General features: G+C 38.2%; 1 protein-coding gene across 3 annotated transcripts in view; it reads left to right on the forward strand.

The window, feature by feature from the left end:
- Window positions 1-5353, forward strand: part of LOC589689 (retinol dehydrogenase 10-B) — a 28774-nt gene extending 23421 nt beyond the window's left edge. For all 3 annotated transcript variants that reach the window (XM_030974569.1, XM_011680451.2, XM_011680450.2), the window contains exons 3-7: window positions 515-763; window positions 1380-1651; window positions 2401-2651; window positions 4006-4131; window positions 4552-5353. In XM_030974569.1, the coding sequence (XP_030830429.1) occupies window positions 532-763; window positions 1380-1651; window positions 2401-2651; window positions 4006-4131; window positions 4552-4675 (1005 nt within the window). In that variant the 5' untranslated portion in view covers window positions 515-531 and the 3' untranslated portion in view covers window positions 4676-5353. The remainder of the gene's footprint in view (window positions 1-514; window positions 764-1379; window positions 1652-2400; window positions 2652-4005; window positions 4132-4551) is intronic.
- The last annotated feature ends 5300 nt before the right edge of the window (window positions 5354-10653 follow it).

A 10653-nucleotide genomic window follows, 5' to 3' on the forward strand; every position in this document is an offset into this window, starting at 1 on the left:
TCGCAGCTACCATGGAATTAATGGCCTTATTAGTAGCTATTGGAAATAATTGAAATTTAGCCGGAGCACCGGTAAATTTTTGATTTTTCAATTTATCGAAAGCAGAAGTATTTTAGGGGCTAAATTTTCTAGTGCTTATAATACATCCACATGGGCCTCCAAATATATCAAAATTGTGAAGAATTACTATCCATCCAAGTCTAGAAAGTAAACGGGTTTCCTACTTTCCTTGCATAATTTAAATACTATGACACTGCTAACGTTTCAATTTCACAGATAGGACATACGTGACATATTCATAATTCCTGCAAAGTTCTACAGAATTTGATGTTGGCTGCAAATGGGACATAGTACCTTTAAGGCCAAATCAATTATGAAAAGACAATATAGTGAAAACTAGATTTATCTACTGACCCAAAAGGTTTATGTTCACATACGAACACGATTACCCTGACGAAATAATTTCAATGACCCCTATTTTTAAAGAAAATGTCTTTCTCCTCCCATCCGCTAGACACGTCTGCAGGGAAAATGTCCGACGCCTCAGATCGCGAACACAGCAGCACAGCCATGAGCATCCTGGAGTTCGTTGGTGAGCTGATGATTCTTCATCTGCAAGTTCTTCTTGTCAGCATGGAGGCCTTCCTAAAGTGGCTAATCCCCAGTAGTCTGAGGTCCAAGTCTCTTGAGGGCGAGACCATGCTTATCACGGGTGCCGGCAGCGGCATCGGCCGGCTCTTCGCGAGGAAGTTCGCAGCGTTAGGTAAGGAACTGACAAAAAAAAAGAGGACGGGTGGCCATGAAGATTGAATCCTCTGCATTTTTTTGTCTAGTCCCCGAACCTACCTTAGGTTTCATGAGCAATCGAATAGTTATCAAAAGGCCGTCCAGGAGAACATAACAGTTGGTCCCGTGGTACTTTAGGATTATGCACCTCCGTCCGTCTCATAAGCCTTCAGGTTCCTTTTTTTAGTTTCCAATCTCTCGAAAGTCAGAAGGTCTTCACGAGCAAAGTCTCTGATGTCAACACTTTCAGAATTCCCTTTTAGCATTGTTAACAAATGACAAAAAGTTTAAATGTTGCAAGACCACCTTTTTTAAAACCATGCATTGGAACCACGTTCTTCTTGTCGACAAGTCTGACACCCTATATCATTGAGTTCCTCAAGCCCAATACAAAGATAGCGAGATGATGTTGGATATAATATTGAAATCAATGTCGATGAGGAGGATGACGATGGTGAAAATGAAGATGGATCTGTTGCAGATTATGGGGGCGATACTGCAGATAAAATAGTTTACCTGATGATTATACAAAGTTCTCTTTTTAAAAAGTACATTTCTGGAAAATCTGTCATTCAATTTTGTTTGCATTCTAGGAGTAAGGGTCGTGTTATGGGACATCAACGCCTCTGACGTTGAAGAAACAGCAAAGCTCGTACGTGTCAACGGTGGGAAGGCCTGGTGGTATGTTTGTGACGTAACCGAGATGGCAAAGGTCAACGAGACTGCGCAGAGAGTGAGAGAGGAGGTTGGCGATGTCACCATGCTGGTCAACAACGCGGGAATCGTGACAGGAAAATACTTCCAGGATCTGAACGAAGAGGACTTCCATAAGACTTTGAATGTGAATTCTCTGGCTCATGTTTGGGTAAGGTCTGGATCTTATTTGTATAGAAGGTACCAGCATCCCAGAAAACATTGAAAACTTGGAGAAGAAGTTCCCTGTTGTCAAGTGAGGGAAAAGTCAAGGAATTTAAGAACAGTATTTAGCACATCAGGGAAAAAAATGATCTGTTCGAAAAAAGGAAGTAGTCAGTCTCTTAAACAGCATATCCAGTAAAAAGTGGTATTATGTGTTTGAAACGTATCCTTTAATGATCCTAAAATTTCGAAATTCCAGCCGGGCAAAATCATGGCAAAATCAGAGAAAAATTTGGATTTTCTTCCTCATGAAACACTGTGAAACGTGAAGTTGACCAAAGTTTCGTAATTTTTCTCAACTTTTTTGATCACAACGATTTTTTTAATTAAAGGTCCGGATCACTCACCACAGGATCTTTTAAGTGTTGCTAAAATCCATTTTAAATACAAAACGAATAGGCCTTCACATGTATATGCATTATTGTAATTTCATCTATCCCACTCTCTCACTATCTTTGTTCAGTTCGCTTTTACTCCATGTCTTTCTGTTTTCGTGACGTTCCCTTCTTTATTTCTTTCTTTATCTTTTTCTTTCCCCTCATTAACTCCATCTTTCTCCAAATATACCCTTCCCCTCCCCTCTCTTTCCTTTGGTTTTCCCATTTTATTCGCACCCCCTCTTCGTCACCCGCATGCCTCGTTCTTTCTCTTTCTCATTCTCATATCAATCTTTCTCTCTCTTCATGACGACTACAGACCCTGAAGGCATTCCTCCCCAACATGCTAGAGAGGAATCACGGCCATATCGTCACCGTCGCCAGCATCATGGGGGAAATCGTCGTACCCGGGTTGAGCGACTACTGCATGAGCAAATTCGCTGCTGTCGCTCTCCACGAAAGTTTACTACGCGAGGCCCGGGCTCAGGGAAAAGACGGGGTCCACTTCACACTGATCAATCCGTACAAGATCGACACGGGAATGTTCAACGGAGCAACGATCAAAAAGTCGTGAGTGGGAACACATTTTATCTGTACTCTCTTTCTCCACATGTACATGTATATTGAGCATATATGCACGTCAGCTCGTATGTTCACTTATTGTCTGAAACATAGATTTTTTTTCTTTTTTCATTTAAACAAACAACAACAGAACACCAAATCGTCAGATACAAACGCAGCCTGTGATGTAGGGTGGATCTATCCATTAAGGGGGCACAGGTATCATTTGGGCATCATTCTTACTAGGTGGATGAGTAGAAAATTTCAAGTCCACCAAATGGGAAGGGAATGTTTAAAAGATCCTCAGCTGTGATCTTCTTTTCGTGAGTGGGAACACATGTTGTCTGTACTTTCTTTACCTACTTGTAGATGTATATTGAACATGTATGCACGTCAGGTTGTATGTTCACTCATCGTAGGAAACACAGAATCTTTTTTTCTTTTTACTTAAAAAAACAACAACAACAAAACACCAAATCGTCAGATGCAAACGCAGCCTCTGATGTAGGGTGGATCCACCCATTAAGGGTCACCGGCACAGGTATCATTTGGGCATCATTCTTACTAGGTGGATGAGTAGAAAATTTCAAGTCCACCAAATGGGAAGGGAATGTTTGAAAGATCCTCACCTGTGATCTTGTTTTCACGTTCCCCTCTCCCTTCCTTTCTCTATCCTTTTTTCTTCTTTCTTCAGTTTCCATTTTTGACATTCGAGTGTAGGGCATGTGCCGGTGACCTGTTCGCCCTTAATACTTTTGCCACATAGATCAACACTTTGGTCCGGAGTCGGGTTACATTTTAAAACAGATACCTTGACAAATTCAGTAATGTCTGTCATGCAATTGCAATAATGTTATGTCCATGTTGGATATAGCATTTTATTTCCACTTGACATACATAATATCACAATTATTATTTACTTATTTGCCATTAAAACAAAAATTAAATCATTAAAAAGATAATCGATCAAGTATAGATGAAACATAATACAACAACTGGAACGTCAGGGACAGAAAAGGTTCAAATAATAACTGTACCAAAAAGCCCTCTGTCCCAGTTCCATTGCTTGTAAACATTAAGTAGTTTTTGCACAAACATTCAATGTTAAAGTTACTACCTGAAATCAAAGCTCCAAACAACACAACACTTTACATTTGAGAGAGAAAATAAAGAAAGGGGAAAAAAAGAGAATGAGGATGTAAAAAACGATAGAGACTTACAGAGTAACATAGAATTAAGCAAATCAATATAAAGATACGCAAAACACATTGTGAAGAATATAAAAAAAGAAAAAAAGAAAACAAATATCGTGATTATACACTCATCTTCTTTTACTACGATATGTTTGATTTTATCGTTTCAGAGCGCAGCTCCTGTTCCCAACTCTTAAACCCGAGTTCGTCGCTGACAAGGTTGTGGAAGCAGTCCAAACTAACCGAGACGTGGTCAGGACACCATTCATCTTCAATATGGTTGTCGTCCTCACAAAGTAAGCTATTAAAAAAAAAAAGGATTTTGCAAAACTTTCAGAAATTCACATTTTGGGACAAGTTTGTGATTTTTTTGGCTGTAGAATGAGGTTTGATTTATAATGAAAACAATGGAGGTATATATAGGCAAGTTGTATTTCTAAGCAAGTGGTCACTTAAGGGATTTGACTGTACATGTAATGTAAAGTCGCCAATTAGCATTTCAAAATTATAGGTGAGAAACGTACAATTATGATTTTGAATTGAAGACAAATCCACAACTATTGTGAAGAATATAAAAAACCAAAAATGAAACATAGTTCCTGCATAATTATTTTAGTTTTGTTTTGGAGTTTTAAATCCGACGACTTGGACAAATTACTGCCTGCTGAATAGCCATTTCTAAATATTTCCACATGTTTTTGTTCATTTATTTGTAGAATGCTACCTCTGAAGGCTAATCTTCTCTTGGAAGATTTTTTGGAAAACGAAAAGGTGATGAAGAACTTTGTTGGACGTAGAGGGCAGAAGGCTGTAGAGCAAACTGGTGCAAAGATTGAGTGATACCTACTCATTGTGAGATACAGTACGGTACCTTTTTAGGACCCACATAAATCCATAATCTGGCACATGTAATTTTTCAATAAACTTGCTGCAAGCCGAAGATGACGTGTCCCCGAATTTATACGCCCGGCTGTGATACGAGTGCGTTCATAACGCCATCTTCGGCAGCTTGAAGCAAGGTTAGGGAATATTATAGAGATAAAAATGAGAACCGGCCATATTCTGAACATGGCACCCACAAGTAACTCATCCGCTCGCAATGCATTCTAGTGAGTTGATATTCTCGAAAGTTGATATAATAATTGTCCCCATTAAATTTTAAGAACGTTAATGATCTGAAGCCAGTAATGCATATGCTTCTCAATTTTACCCTGGGGTCAAAGTAAAGCTTGTCTTGTACTCTGAAAGTGTTAAATGTATTTTCATGTGTTCCCCACTGTTTCAGTCTTCGAATCGGCTAGAGTTGTGTTTTCAGGCTTAACAGATTTTGTTTGAGCCCAGAAAAAAATCAAAATAAGGGACCTCACCTCATTCAGGAGATTTTTTTATATCCTGTCACTTCTCTGAGCCCCTCTGCACTAATTTGGCCAGGAGGGATTAGACCTCCCTGCATGGTCGCTGACAGGTGGTTATCTCATCAAATCAGCTCTCAATTAACATAAGTAAAAAGGGGCCATGGGGACCAATGGTCACTGATTAGGCATCGTTTGCTATATAGAGGGCGCAAGTAGTTTTAAGTAGTGCAGAGGGGCTTTAAAGGAATTCTACTGATAGGTTCGTATAATAAGATCAAATTTTTAAAAATGGATTAGCACAGATAATGGTCCTGAATTACTTGTGTGAGCCCTATAATTATCATTGTTATAAACTATTATTACGTCACGATACTAAAGTGAGTGATTACCTGGCTATTCCTCCGTCACACCAACGAAACAAAGACAAGACCGACCCCCAACAAAATCATTAACCTGAAAGGCCGACAATCGGCCGGTTTGGAGTCGGTTAGGAGGGAGTGAAGCGGTGTGACTCGGGCAGTAGTGACGATGATTTAATTATTCAACTTTCAATACTTTCCTGCCTCTACTAATACTATTCCCTAGTTATTAACTGACAAGGCACATCGTAACCGAATGTGGTCGATAATGACCTCAATACTCATGAAACAGGACTTGAATATTATTATAGAAGTAATTATGTTTATCATTATGAGGGAAATCAACCTCAGATGAAGGAGGAATGATACAGCCTTGAACTAAATAGTTCTTACAAATCGGTAGACAACCCTTCAATATTGTCATTTAAAAAAATATACTAGTGAGATGTAAATGGATAAGTAGGAAGCACATTTCTGGAACATATCAGTCTTTTCGCAAGACTTTAAAGCGAAATGTCTATGGTTTGAGAATAGAAATTAATTCAAATTGTAATTTAACAAAAAAAATTGAAATCATTACCAGCCATTACGATCTGACGAGTCCCTGTTTCGATATGTATGATACCGAAACAAAAGCGAAAATTGGATTTAAATATATATGTTTTTTATGACATTCGGATATTTCATTTCGTGGAAAAAAAAATGTTAGGAGCTTGTCTCTTGTGAAAGACAATTCAAATATTGTCACTGTTTTATTCTGTGTGTTTGTTGTGACTAATACACAGTGATTGTGATGAAAGTCTTTCGCGCTATACGAAAAACATTCAGTAGTCCTTTAAAAGCGATGAGTACTTATCAAACGATTACATTGTAAAAAGAACTGTTTGAAAGGGACTGGGGAGAGTTGACTATAATTTAAATAAGAATTGGTGTAAACTGTAGGGTATTTAAGTTATCACAATTATTAAACATCAACTAAATCTTGCAGACAATATCACATGCACTCACTGCACACAGAAACTGGAAAAAGTCTGGTCCAAGTCAAAAGGTTACATCCATTTCTCGACATGTTTGGAATATGAGGGCATTTGAATAGCAATCCCTTCCAGGGGACAATTCTACTTTGCCATATTCTTTTAAATTGATTACAATTTTTTTAAAGAAAGTTTTCAAAGTATTTTTCATCTTTATTAGAACACAACTTTCTTTTCTTTAAAGATGAAATGCCTCAAAAACAGGCACATCCGTATCCTCAAGCGTTAACCTTATGCGGTATTTATTCAAAATCATGCACACATATACGTAATACCATCTACGAAATCATTTTATTGATGCAATGTCTACTTTATGGAGCTATATAAAGTCAAATTAACCTGAACAATTCAATATTTGAACGAAATGCAACGATGGTTTATTACTCAAATTATGCCAACTCATAATATGCCCCGTTTTCACACAAACGGAAAGGTGTCACAAATATGTTTGCGGTTCCACATGATTTTAAGTGTTATCCTTGCTGCGATGAAGTCTTACCTTGTTTTCGTATATGTATCTTTAATTCATGTTGCTGATCATGTGATCCTATTTGAATATCGTGTATATATTTTCAAATCTTAAATTATTGTATTTAAATTCGTGTATAAATCTGTTGATAGAAATAGGATAACTACTTTAATATCGCTGCATCAATGGTTTGCTGCTCGTTTCATAGGACTGATACTTGATGAATTGATTTTAGAAATGCTACCATATGAAGCAAATACTACTGTATATGTAGTGTATGTTTTTGAATAAAAAGTACTATATTTCAAAATGTTCGTTTGTATTCTTTATGTGTTTCGTATATAGCCCTCAACCTTTTATGTTTTGTTTAAACACATGACATCTTAACCTTACGTTTAGCGTCCTCACTAAATAGTAGTAGTATAATGGTTATTTTTACCTGACTGCTTAGAAATCGTAAATGCTTGTTAGTAAGCAACCAGAGGACCGACGGCTTTATGTCCTCTCTGAAAGACCTGGTAATGAGGATTAATGCCTCACCAAAGAGCACTAGCGATTCGCCTTGGTTTCGAACCCGGGTCGCTGGATTACGAGACCACTGCTCTACCAACTGAGCTAACGCGCCTCCTCAATTATTATTAAACATAGGGCGGAGCCGAAGTAACAATAAAATTTTTATTTCTTTTCATTTCATTTATTTTCCATTAAAATTCAAAATAAAATACATAACAAAGAATAGTATGTTTATCAAGGAAAGCGTCATCAGAAAGAACACTGCTCTTCCTGAGGGCCTTGCAATTATTTCTGCCCTAGAAACTGCTAGGTACTCATTTACACCTGGATTGAGAGTGGCAAACGTGGAGTAATATCTTGCCAAAGGATGTTAGTGCGGTGCCACAGAGGGCTTGCTTAACAGAATAATATACAATATTTAATATAATACATAACAAAGCATGGTAATCATAATAACAGCTTCTATATTAAACGTAAACGCTAAGAAAAGATATTTGATTTGTAAAATTAAGGAAAGCAAGAAAAAAAAGGCTTAATACATTAGAATACAATTGTTATAAGAGATATAGGCCTATTCGAATCAAGAGATAGATTGGAAATGAACCCCTCTTCTCATTTGTAAGGTCAGGAAAACAAAAACACACACATTATAACTGTTCTTTTTAGATGTATGCAGATGAGTGGAAATCGACCCGGGGGGGGGGGGGTCATCTCAGGGAACAATTTTTTAGTTTTGCCCACTTCAAATTATAATGGCATCCACTGCAAAGTAATGGTTTGAACTCCTTTTCTTTAGTATAGATTCCACGATTTTGAGCGCGGAATTCCCCTCCAACACAGAGTGAATTGCTACTTCCGTAAGTTTTATGTTGTATAAACCAAAAACAGCAACAATAGTAGCACTTCAAGGCCCATAATAAATGTTGAAAAGGTCAGCACTTATTTAATTTGTTTAATGTTTTTAGGGGGTGGGGAGCGCCCCAGACCCCATAGTTCTGGCCTCCATGCATACTGCCCTGGTATCATTTTACCCCCTTTGACGAACTGATTTATTGATGTACCGTTCTGAAAGAGCCTTCTCGTAAAGACAACCTTTTGACACCTCCATATACCGAAGCAAATAATCAACCGAAATAAAATTTTATATAGTATCAGTCAATGCTATTATTGATCAAAAGCATCAACCAGCAGTCGATATTTTAGTCTGAACTGACCAAATGAATCGAGATTGCGATCAATTACTCCGTATCGTGATGTATTTAGATATTGGGCAGACATGCCAAGAATAATATGCTCCTGCATTTAGCTTGACTAGGCCGACGGCATACGGGAGCGTGACGGGCAACTAGACCCATATGTTTCTATCAACCCTGCCGCTTTTAAACTTAATTGACCAACAGACTCAAAGGTCTTAGGACAAAGATCATATTTGCTAATCGTATGTTTTATTATCAATTCGGCAATCTCCTGATCACATATAAGCACTATCTCAGAGGTCGGGTCATATACTCAATAAACCAAACAAGACTCACGTGGGCTCAGAGACATCTAGGGAAAAAGAGGTTTTTGTTCCTATATTATAGCTAAACCAAATACGAATAACATTAGTCGAGACTTGACAATTTGAAGACTTCACGTTTGTTAACCTGTAATCTTTTGCTCCGAAGCTATATCCATCCAAGTACCCACTACTCGGAGTCCTTTCATAATCAAGAGTGATTATGCCTTCTCACATATTTCCCGAAGACGAGACAGACTTGGTGATGACGAAATCCGTCGAAGTGCCTTTCACAAGCTCCCAAGGAAGTGCCAAAGGTGTTTCTAACGTTAGGGCAAATGGGCAGAGCTACGTAGAAAACCAGCACCACCCGAGTGCACTTAGAGTTCCTCAAGCAGAGCCCATATACGATGACCAAGATGATAACGAGACCAAACCACTGATTGAAGTAAATTTAAAGGCTGGTAAGACTGACAGTTGATAATTTCGAATTCTTGAAGGGTATTACTTTCTCTCTTTAAGCTTAACACAGCGAAATGAAAATCAAGGGTTGGGGTAGGGAAGGGGATGACGACCAAACACAAAAGCCTGTTATGATGCAATGGTGAAGGCGTATACCCCACTTATCGATGGAAGTCGAATCAATATACGGGTATTATTATCTTTTAAAGGCTTCCAAGTGGTACAATAAATCCTTTAATTCAATATTTTTAGCGCGGTACCCGGATGACCTACCAATATTGTTTTTGTGTTCCTCAGTCATCCGGAAACTTCAACTATTCATATTGATATCATATCAATATCACACGAAAACGAAGCCAAATTTACTAAAGTCAAATTTTATTATTTCGCTAGTCATGCAGTCTGATATAGATAATAATAATACTATTATATGTCTTTGTTTTCGTGTGATACAAGAATATATTGCTCTCGCTGTAACAATATTAGACTCGTCTCGACTCGTCCAATATCGCCATAGCTCGAGCAATATATTCTTGTATCCCACTCAAAGCCATCCAATATTATACAAGTATTCATTGAAATTCAAGGTTTAAAATATTCAATTTTTACACGTCTCACCATCTACCGCTGAAGATGAAGAGATTTCAATCTGCTGTATAAAAATAAAGGGAAATGAGATGAGAAGCCAGTCTGGTCCAGGAAGGCAAACGGATCCAAAAAAAGTTTGAAGGAAATCGGAAAAATAATAAGAAAGTTATGAAACACTCCCCCACACGAGCCCACACACGCGCGCGCACTCCCACAAACGCACACTACACACATATCGGTGTATTAAAGAGACTTGACATACATGAAGGACGATTATCGTTATGTAACATAGTCACTATTATAATATTCTTTGATGTTCGTTATGAAAGATGAAATCACTCTATTATGCCTGGATTACATTTCGCCCGGGCGCCGCACGATAAATTGGTCTACGATTTTTCGTGCGATCTTGGGGGCATCGTAGGAGGCTACGGGCTACGATGTTTGTGTTTACATTATCTACGAGCATCGTGCCATTTCTTGTATTGGCCCTCAGGGGCAGACCGGGACACATCCGCACAGAGGCTGCTCGGAGATTGT

The sequence above is a fragment of the Strongylocentrotus purpuratus genome, unplaced genomic scaffold, assembly GCF_000002235.5.
Source record: "Strongylocentrotus purpuratus isolate Spur 01 unplaced genomic scaffold, Spur_5.0 spur5_scaffold_7, whole genome shotgun sequence".
In the NCBI taxonomy this organism is placed as follows: Eukaryota; Metazoa; Echinodermata; class Echinoidea; order Camarodonta; family Strongylocentrotidae; genus Strongylocentrotus; species Strongylocentrotus purpuratus.